We start from the raw sequence: 11,023 nt of genomic DNA, 5'->3' as shown, positions 1-11,023 counted from the left end.
GACAGCAGTGTTGCTATGACTCCACAGGGACCCAAATCCTCACACATGACTCCACAGGAGGCAGTACACCTGATCGAGGCCATGACTGGGGTTCACCACCTTTCATGAAGCCTCCCCGGATACCTGGCTTTTCCCATTGGCTTTATGATGTCATCAGCTTCTATTACTGCTGCCTGTGGTCTGATAATTGTCTCGTCTATATGAAAAAGCGGCCCTCCAGTGACTGCAGAACGTATCGCCCACCTCGAGCTGGTAAGGGCTTCAGAATTCCATTATATAGTGTAGCTTTTTGCTACAGTGTTGTCTTTTAGAATATTTGTATATGTATGTATGTCAGTTGATAATGGTACAATGTCCTCTGGAAAATTTCCATGGAAGGTTTCTACTGATCTATCAGTGGCAAAATCTGTATGTTTTTTAGTTGTCCTGCAAGATTTTCTGCTGTTGAGTATCTCATTAAGCCCTGGAATGTAAATAGCAAAAGTTTAGTAGCCAATGTCCATGAATTCCTATCATCACTGGACACCTTCTCAGAAAGAACATGGTTAAGGATGGTTAACGACAGCTTGGCAGTAGCTAGCAATGGTGTCACGCTGAAAGATGCTACTCTCATCAAATATGGAAGTTTTACCATTTGCAAGTGTGTCTATTGTTCCTGCCCCTTCGTTTTAAGTAGTCCTCAAGTCTTACTATATCTCTATTGCTGCTGCATGTCTTTTCATCTTCTATGCTGCTGGGATGCTGAGGTATCCAGCAGAAACGTGTCCTCTCATAAAGACGGAAAGTGTAAAAAGGCAGCAGTTCGCTTCAGGCAAAAAGGAGAAAACTGCAGAGGGCACTGAGGGAGGTAGCTAGGACATGACTTGACACAACACGAGACTCTCCCAGGACTAGCAATAGCAGAAAGTGAAAGTCTTTCCTGATATCCCGCATCAAATTTTCCTGTCTGGAAGCAACAAAAGAATAGGGAGCTGAGCACCAAGTGTGATAATAAGGTTGGAGGGGCAAGGTCCTTGCCAGCCCATGGCCCAGTCCGAGTGAGGTGAGCAGGATGGACATGGTGGTGGCAGCAGCAGTCAGTTGAGAGTCTGGATCTCCAGGTGAGTTTGTAGTGATAAGGCAGGTGCGAAGGAAAGTAGAGAAATCAGTCTGCTGGACAGGGTCAAAGATCTAGTCCAGTGATGGTAACCAAGGTGAGACACGGTCCAGTGACTGTTGGGCAAGTCTGTAGTGACAAGGCATGTCCAAGGACAAGCCAGAAACTCAGTCACAGGTCTGTGTGCAGATCAGCAGGGTTCATGGCCAGGTGCAGGCATGGCTATGTTGGAGATGGAGACAGGTACATCTGTGACATATCTCAGGCAGGGACTGAAGGCCCAGGTCTGAGCTTAGATAGAGCCCATGAACAGAGCGTATAGGTAGAGGGCCCAGTGAGACTAGTCAGTGCAATTAAGGCCTATGAGGGTGCTCAGGGCCCTGACAGTTCCACTACAGGAAAGAAAGGATATAAAATGCCTCTCTTGAGCAAAGACATGTTGATGAGGGATGTGAAGCACATGGTCTTGCAAAGATTCCCAGACATACTTATGCCATTACATCCATCTCTTAAACATGACAAAAATCCATCATGCAGCTCTCACTAAGCACTGCAGATGCTTGTCTTTCTCCTAGAAAGTGTATGCCAAACCACCTGTGCTACCACACAGCTAGGAGAATGTTCATTAACCTTGTGCAAGCCTAAGCATCTGAGAAAACTCTCTCTCAAATGCCACAGAACCCTCTGCAAAGATCGTAATGCTAAAAGCTTCTCAGAGCATGCCAAAGATGGATATGGTACCAATTCAGCTCAAACAAAAAAAAGCGCCTACTTTGGTACTTACAGAACTTTCCTGGAACATGGGGTGCTGGGCTTAAACACCTCATCTGCCTGATGTGGAGAAGTTACTTGAACCTATCACTCAGGGGCAGGCCTTCTTTACTGTGATGTTCTGTTGTGAGTGTTCATTTGCTACATGCATTTTGATATGAAAATCCCAAATGAATGCACTAACTGCTGAGGACAGAAAAAAATTGGCCTTCTTTCCGTCAGTGTAATGAACCTGGTTTATGGAGGAGACTCTTTTTCTAGGGAAAGATTGAGAGAGACAATGATCCCAAAATGCATAACAATCATGCAGTTAAGGATCTACCTGTCATGTGGCTGTCCTTAGTTGTTGAGAGTCATACCTCAGATAAGATGATACAACTTCAGCTTTTTTTTCTGCAGGGGAGAGGGGCCTTCTGATCTCTTACTGATCTAAAAGGCAAAACCAAGGATATCTGCTGAACTCCAGAGAGGCTTTAGGGCTGAGGATCATTGCCACCTCTCTCTGTTCAGGCCAGATGAGACTTCAAAGCCCCATCTCATCTCTCTGTCGCTTCCAGCTGCATTTGGAAGCTCACTGGTGAGCTGCTTCTGGAATAGCCTTGTGTTCATGTCCAAATCTCCATACATTTCATGCAAATCAGGCTTCTAGCCTAACAGCAAGGATTCTGACAGGGGATGTACCAGGTAAGCATTGCTGCCCACAACAGCCTTTTAAAGTGCAGCCCTAAATGTTGGCCGATGAAGATGAGAGTAACTGGAATGACATTTCTCACTGTTAGCACAGTGCTGTTCAAGGTTGTCATGGCTGTTCCTCATGTCACACTTACCATGGATCAGCCTTGCATTTTCTCCTTTGTTTAAATGCCATTCTTTGGATCACTGCAATGAAATTATTTTCTTCTCATGAACCTAAGAAGAGGAGTAATGGGTTATGGGTTTTACTTGTTCTTATTTCTCTTTTTGCTTTTAAAAACAGCATCTGTTTTTGGGGATCCTCACTTCCTCACATTTGATGGTCTGAACTTCACCTTCAAAGGCCAAGGAGAATACACATTGGTAGAGTCTGATCTCACATCACTAAGAGTGCAAGGGAGGACACAGCAGGCACACTTTCCCAATGGTAAGTTGCTAAGAGAGGAAGCAGCGATGACAAATAACAGCTTCTGAGGTTGCTTGATTCGCACTTCACAGCATTCCTCATATCTGCTCTAGTCTTCTCCTTTTTTGGCCATTTATGAAAGGTCAATCTTTCAAAGCTAATCAAAAGGTAGACAAAATGTTCAGGAAAAAAACAACTTCCTAATCAAAGATTATTTGCGAGTTTTATTGGGTATTATATGAGTAACGGAAGTGTAAGGTTTTCTGTTGTGTTTAAGAGCTCAAGAAAACAATTCTCATTTCTCTCCATGCCTGTTCCCATCTATATGGAAACATAAAGTCAATTCTAGGAATCAGTCAACAGCTGTAGCTCCCAGCTGATGCATTTTGATAGTATTAGCTGAAAATTAATAGAAAGCAGGTAAGTGGATGCCCTGCTTTATTTTCTTTCTGTGTTAGGTGTATATGCATGCATGTGTTGACAGAGCAAAAATGTCCCAGAAGGAGCTGAGAAAACATTGGATGAGGAAAAAAGTCTTTCTGAGCACCTCGAGCTAGCAGAAAAGTACAGAATGTCTGGTGAGAAATTGGTTAAGGGGGTCATTTTTTTGTTCAGAGGGCTTCATTGTCTCGGTCTTTTGGCTTGTTTGTAAAACGAAACCTAGGGCAGAAGAAGCTTTCTGGAAGTATTCATGGCCTTCATTGTTTGAATGGGCAAATTGCAAACCAGCCTGTAATAAGGAGATTGTCATATACCTGCATTTTAAAATGAGGGAAAAACAAAGTATGAAACAACAGAATGGGATCATGCTTCTCATAATAACCTGAAAAGCCTATGTCGGATACTTTTGTTTATGCTTTTCCTGTATCTAGTGCTCTTTTAAAGTGCGCACAATAGCAGGCTTGCCTCAGGAAAGAATACTCCAGCTGGCCTCAGGGATGCACTTCAAGGATTTGGTACTTCTGGTAGAATTATAAGGACAGACTAAAAATCGTCGGTGTGTTTCAGCACCCATGTAGACATGAATGCTTATACTGAATATCACATTGGATAGGATGGAGATTATCAAGGAAATACTTTGCCCTTGATAGATTTTACTGTGTTTGTGGTAGAAGTGGCATGAGTCACTAAGCAGTTCATTCTGAAGATCAGTTTCTTAAGTTTTTGTTCGCTCTGTTTCCTTTTTCTGTCATGCCCCCCCCTGAAATTATCTTAGATTTTCCCAGGCCTTACTCACAGGACTGAATGCACAAGGATATCAGCCAGTCTTCTGACATAGTTCAGCCACTGCCATTGGGATGAAGAATTTAGAATTTTCAGGCTTTTTTAGCATTAAACATTCTGTTTTCAATATATTATACTGGTAGTAGACTCTGGGTTTTTATGTAACTTACATGCTTTGCAATTTCCTCAAATATAAGTAATCGTCTTTAATTATTTTTAGGAAATATCTGAGATTTTTTGCCTGTATCATTATAACCTTCCATATATACTTTATATCATGTTGGGTATTTTGAGGGGGTTGCTCTTTTATTTGGAAGGAACTGGGGCTCAGGTGACAGGCTTATCTGCAGTGGCCATGCAGGAGAACAGCTCTGATGTGATCGAAGTATGCTACTCGAAGGATTTGAATGTGGAGGTCCTGTTGAATGGGAAGGTCGTCAGCTTCTCTGAGCAAAGTTGGATGGACCTGAAAGGTTAGTTACAAATACCAACCTTGTAAGCTATTGTATTTCAACAGAGCCCATGTTAGTTAAAAATATCTCTAGATGCATGTGTTTCGACTCTCTTTTCAGTGTCCTTTTTTGAAACAGGCTTCAGGTCACTCCAAAAATTACGTCAGGAGTGAAACAAAAGACAGGAAACATCCCAGCTCATTAGAATTAATGTTATTACATGACTTTCTTCAGTTCAGTTGCTGCCAGATTGAGGCAGAATCAGTGGTAGCGCACTGTTGGCATGAGCCTTGGTCACAGAAATAAAATGGATACCACAGAGGAAAATTCTCTTTCCATCCAATTTGCCTTACCTGGTCCTGTCTTTATACTAGCTCAATACATGGATTCCTCTGGCCTTTGAGACTGATGACAGCTACAATACGGGCAGGAATATAGCCAGCAGAATTATGGGCTACACACCTCTTTCCAAATAGCCACAGATCAAGCACGCAACAGAGAGGCACACTGTGGCTATCCGTGTACCCATGGAGAGGCGTAGCAGGGAGTCATGGTTCAAATGAGCACATCAGAACCTGCAGCCGTCCTGCTTCTGATCAGCATTACTGCAGTTAGCCTAGCTGTAACTGGAAGCACCTATACTGTGTCCAGGAAGAGGCAGTCATCTGATCTGCCAGTAGGCTGGACTGTGACACGTTCTCCTCTCTCAGAATGTCCGAGTAACATAAATGACAACCCTTCCCAACATGTAGTGCTTGCCTGAACTTTCTGGGATGTGAGAGGAATATGAAGGGATGGTATGCAATCCTGGCAATGACAGTGAAGTGTTTTAACAGGTGGCTTCAATGCCAGCGTCTTCTATGTCCTCTTTCAGTAGCTTGCAGAGCAACAGGTTTCCTTCTCATCCTGTGGAAGGTGAATGGAATGAAAGACTCCTTACTCCACATTCTACTTTGAGCTTACTGCATCTAATGCAATGAAATCTACCAAGCAAAATGAAATATAGTAAAATATAACCAAAATATATACTAAAATATAACTGAATTTCACGTTCATCTATCAGGAGCTCTCTAGGTCTGTTCTTCTGTTGAAACGACTATGAAAAGTTGACTTTTTTCGCTCCAGGAGTGTGATCATTTGATTAGTCTTTATCATTATTTGACAAATACTCTAAACATTGCTAGAATTTTAACAGTAAGCCTCCTATTCAGCAGAGGAAGTTTTCTGCGACTAGCAATTAGTGTTCCTCAAATGGCTGGAAAATATAATGAAGAGCAGAGGGAAGGCTACATTGACAAGGAGCTGCAAAAGCAGAGGGATGCAGGAAAGAAAATAAAAATGGAAGGGACAGTGATGGGGCTTGGAGAAGAAGCCATATTAGGAAGGTCTTGACAAGACAACCAAGAAGCAGAGGAAACCTGTGACCACTGAGAGCAGTGCTTCCAGGTCACAGCCGCTCTCTGATGTAATCATATCTTAAAGCTTCTACTCTAGGACACTGGCAGAAGGCAGTGCAGCTTGTATCAACTGTGGGGTTTTTTTTGCTACTACTCTGTAGGACTCATCTTACCGCAGTTGTAGGTATGAACGTGTGGCCTCCCTTTAAATGCATCTCAGAATGAAGCCCAGACTGGAAGGGAGGAAAAGCTTTATGCTAAAACTGATGACATAACAATCTGTCCACTATGGATGATTAGCTATTTTGTCCTCTTCCTCTCATTGTTGTAGGTCTCTTTCTCCATTCTACAGCTGATCAGAACATCACAGTGATGTTCTCTTCTGGATCTGGAGTGGAAGTAAGGGGAAGTGGAGGATTTCTGACCCTGACAGTTCTGCTCCCAGAAGATTTTATGAATCACACACAGGGTCTCTTTGGGGTAATGAATGGCAATGCAGAGGATGAGTATACCTTCAAGAATAAAACCACCATGTCAGTTTATGCAAGCCCCCAGCAGTTGTTTGAGTTTGGAGCTAACTGTAAGTTAATTTCTCTGATCTATTGCTACATTTTCTTTACAAATTCAAACCAGCTTGTGATTTACAGACTGGCAGATGAAGTCTGTTCTAAGCAATCTGCACTGAGGGAACAGAAGGGAGTAAGAGAAGTATGCCCTCCTCTACCCAAGTGGGTAACATACCTAGCCGAATGGTTGAAGACAGAACCATGATGGAGTGTCCTGCAATTTGTTCCATCAAGAGTCAGAGCTCATATTTCACAGCTCACACTTTCAGAATTCCATCTACTATGGTCATGAACACAGCATCACCAGACTAAAGTGTTACAGAAGTATGGCAAAAGCCAAGGTCATCTGTTTTTTTCCAGAATATTAGCAATGTTTCTATCAAGTACCATGCTGACAATTTAAAAAGTAATTTATTAAATCACGATTTAATAATTGTCCCTTTAAAAAAGAGGTGGGGGGTGTGGGTCTAAAAGGATGGCTACTTTCATTTAATGAAAGTGATTAGGCTGCCATATCTAGCCTGCAGGATTAGACTGGTCAGCATTCCTCCTGACATCAGGTTAGGAGATTAGCCAGAAAAATGGTGCAAAATACTCTCTGGCGACCAGTTGATCTCTGTATCAAGCACAGTGTAGCTGTACTCCAGGATTCAGATCATACTGAAAAATCTCACTGCTCCTACTTCAGGAATTTTCTGATTTAGCAGAGTGAAAACAAAAAGCAGGGCCACGGCAGACATAAATTTAGGGACACGCAGGATCAGGATTTGTGTTGCTTGTAATGTTAGGTTTAGCTAGCTAGCTGAGGTACTTTATCACCATTTTGCCAGCAGGCATCTAAAACCATCTTTATGTAAAATCATAGCTACACAATTATTTGGATCTAATTTTAATTAATTGATCAAACACCAGGTTAACAAAACACTAACTTTAGTGCTAAATTAATATGCTGCATATGAAAAGGAAAATAATCTTGAGTGGAAGGAAGCTGTAAAGCTTCGTAAATCTCCTCCAGCTCTAGCTACATTTACCTAAATAAGCGCTTGGATTAGTAGCAGAAGGTGGGATAGGTCTGTAGGCAATGTTACATATGAATCTCTCTCTTTTTCTTTCTCCATCTCCCAAGGGGCTGTTGAAAACGGAACTTCTCTCTTTACTTATGACACAGAGTTCTTACTGAAAAATTTCTTTTATGGGGAAAAGCACAACGCTTCCTTTCTGCCCGTGTTCTTTCCTTATGAAGACCCTGATGATCCCCTGGTGAAGGAGATGGTCTCGCTCTGTGACTCTGACTCATTCTGCAGATTCGATGTCCTGACAACAAGAAGCCTTCAAGTGGGAAGTTCCACAAGATTATCCCATCAGAATCACAAGCTGCTGGTAGAAAATCTAAAGCCGGGTAATACCATGTTCCACAAAGCATCCATCACTACAGTTCTTTCTGGAGGGCATCTAAATAGTTAACACTGTTCAAGGAGGCTTTGCTCAACTGTAGGTTCAGGCACCTGTAGATACTCTTATTTGGAGGAATTGTCCTTGTACCAGGAAAACTCTGCATGTAGGATACTTAGACAAACACAAATTTCTTTCCATTGTTCCCACTACTACACCACTGTTAGAACCCTTATCTTAATTTTCTATGCCCTCACCTGTCTTTCTTGAACTTAAAAATAATAATTAAAAAAAAAATCATGAAGTATTGTCTTTTATTTAGCCTAAAAATCTTTGTCTTTCCATGAGTTGCCACTAAAATGCCATTTGAATCATTGTGATGGAGGTTTGCTGGTCCAAATCCCAAATACTTTAACCAGGTACGTCTCTTTTACTAGTGATCTCTTGTGGCTGGCTGGATCATCCAACCAATGGAAGAAAGAATGGAACTAACTACCTGCTGGGCTCAACCATTAATTTCGTCTGCAATCAGGGCTATGAACTCACTGGGTCAACGGAAAGAATTTGCCAAGTGACGGGGGCCTGGTCTGGAGACACAGCCACTTGCATCCCAAGAACAGGTCTGTTTCCTTTTAAATGTTAGAAATTGACATTGAAAAATCATTATCACGAACAAGATGATCTCAGTATATGATGATGGCCCTTGACAAAAGCAACTTCTCTTACTTGTGAAGGCATCGACATGAGATCCCTAGGTTTCTAGAAAAACTAGTATTTAAATCTACTTCAGGGGGTTTATGGTGGTGGGTTTTTTATTTATTTATTTCATGTATCTACTGTTTCTAAAGGTTTAGGGCTACATGCTTCCCTTTCTCTAGGTTTGGCTGAAAGGAACTGATCGGCATGCTTCTTAAGTGGACAACCTAAAATAAATTTCAAACTGATTCTTAGAAAAACAGGAAAGCATAGTACTTAGATAAAAATGATTCCATAACGCAAAAATACAAAGGCTACAAAAAGAATCCTTATTTATAGCATTATTTTAATGGGATTTTCGTATGTAAATGTAATGTTCTTTTAGCAGCTATATAAATATATAGTCTAGACATACATGCATCCACACAGAGAAAAAGAGAATGTTGAAATCCTTCAGTATCCACATAATTTGAGCGATTTCTTGAGTATAAATGATAGCACAACTCCCATCCATTTATTGTCATCATTCTGTCATCACTAATACAGTTTTAACTTCCTTTGCAACTAGCTGGGGCAAACGTATATCCAGTCTGAGCCATCTGCGGGGTGGGTTATGAAGTCACATACTATAAAATGAATACCTTAAGAGAAACTTTGCAGAAAAGGGCCTGGGGGCCCTGTGGTCACCTAGTGGAGGATGAGCCAGCAGTGTGTCCCAGGCTGCATTATGCAAAGTATTGCCAGGGGATCGAGGGAGGTGAACCTTCCCTCTGCTCAGCACTGGTAAGGCCACATCTGCAGTACCATGTCCAGCACTGTGTTCCTCAGTACAAGAGAGACATGGATATGCTGGAAAGAGTCCAATGAAGGGCTGTGAAGATGATTGAGGGGACTGGTGCATCTCTCCTATGAGGAAAGTCTGGGAGCTGTTCAGCCTAGAGAAGGGAGGGTGGGATTTTATCAATGTGTACAAATACATGAAGGGAAAGCGCAAAGAGGATGGAGCCAGGCTCTTTTCAGTGGTGTCCAGGGGCAGGACCAGAGGCAATGGGCACAAACTGAAACACAGGAGGTTCTCTCTGAACATCAGGAAACACTTTTTTACTGTGGGTGTGATTGAGCGCTGGCATGGGTTGACCAGAGAGGTTGTAGAGTCTCCCTCCCTGGAGATATTCAAAAGCCATCAGGACATGGTCCTGGGCAACTGACTCTGGGTGGCCCTGCTTGAACAGGGGAGTTGGACAAGATGACCTCCAGAGGTCTCTTCTGACCTCGACTGTTCTGCAATTCTGTGATTTGAGAGCAGACACAGCCCACGCTTGTTGGAGTTAGTAGCAGTTAGGCTGTCTCTACAATTTATACGAAACCTCTCAATATTTTCTAACAGTTTTAACTTTGTTTTATTCAAACACCACATACACTCCAAATGTCCTCAAGATGGCAATGTTTCAAAGCACCAGGGTGAGGCAAGGCCACATGGCATGTTAAAGCACTTTTAATGCTGAGTTAATTGTTCACAAAAGTCAAATAATTCGTATCAACAGATTCTCCATTCTGAGCATCTTCCAAAGAAATGTGGAAAGTGCACAACACATCAGCAATGAATTCTGGGCCAGCTGACACGTTTCATCAGTCTCTGCATGCCTGCACCAATTACTTGTTCATTTCCAACACAGTTCTGCATGTTTAGTGATATTTGTGAGATGAACTGCAGTGAGTTTGGGCAGAAAACGGTGGACTTTAACATAAAAAATAATTATTGAACATTTGCACATAAAAAACAGGGAATGTAGCTCAATTTTAAATAGATGAGTGAACATTTACGGAATCTTTTCTTGGACCAGTCATTGTTAGTAATCAATATGCAACTGATCGTGTTCACAGGGGCCAATCTCAGTAGTGATGCTATTTTGGAAAAAGTGAAACCAGAGGTATTTCAAAACATTTCTGTTTAATATGATAGGCTAGAGCATATTAAGTACTTTAGTTAACTGTTGAAAATATGAGAGATTCAGAAGTTAAGCAGATAATTTAACATGCTTTATAGTTCACCGTAGTAATAGTCGTCTGTCAAAAGTCTGAGAAGAGTGAAATCTTTACAAAGTAAACCAGATCTTAAAAAAATCAGTGGCAAAACATTTTGCCAAGCTGAAAGCTAAGAACATTTTTCCATTGCTGCCATCAACATCATACATACTGGACAGGAGCCAGTCGGTCTCAATAAACAAACTGGATGCTGACATTTACACTAGAGAAGCAGAGGCAAAAAGCCAGCCCTGAGAGATTAGAGGGAAGGAGTTGGAAGATACACAGAGATTAACTGCATTCAG

The 11,023-nt window shown here is 41.8% G+C and overlaps 1 protein-coding gene across 1 annotated transcript in view; it reads left to right on the top strand.

The window, feature by feature from the left end:
- Positions 1–10,728, top strand: part of LOC147525759 (sushi domain-containing protein 2-like) — a 33,005-nt gene extending 22,277 nt beyond the window's left edge. The window contains exons 11-17 of the mRNA XM_086631039.1: positions 6–252; positions 2,844–2,987; positions 4,508–4,663; positions 6,371–6,619; positions 7,732–8,004; positions 8,435–8,617; positions 10,709–10,728. Of these exons, the coding sequence (XP_086487165.1) occupies positions 6–252; positions 2,844–2,987; positions 4,508–4,663; positions 6,371–6,619; positions 7,732–8,004; positions 8,435–8,617; positions 10,709–10,728 (1,272 nt within the window). The remainder of the gene's footprint in view (positions 1–5; positions 253–2,843; positions 2,988–4,507; positions 4,664–6,370; positions 6,620–7,731; positions 8,005–8,434; positions 8,618–10,708) is intronic.
- The last annotated feature ends 295 nt before the right edge of the window (positions 10,729–11,023 follow it).

The sequence above is a fragment of the Tauraco erythrolophus genome, unplaced genomic scaffold (genome assembly GCF_009769465.1).
Source record: "Tauraco erythrolophus isolate bTauEry1 unplaced genomic scaffold, bTauEry1.pri scaffold_73_arrow_ctg1, whole genome shotgun sequence".
NCBI lineage: Eukaryota > Metazoa > Chordata > Aves > Musophagiformes > Musophagidae > Tauraco > Tauraco erythrolophus.
Note: the sequence above shows the minus strand (reverse complement) of the source record. Positions and strands in the feature narration are given on the sequence as shown.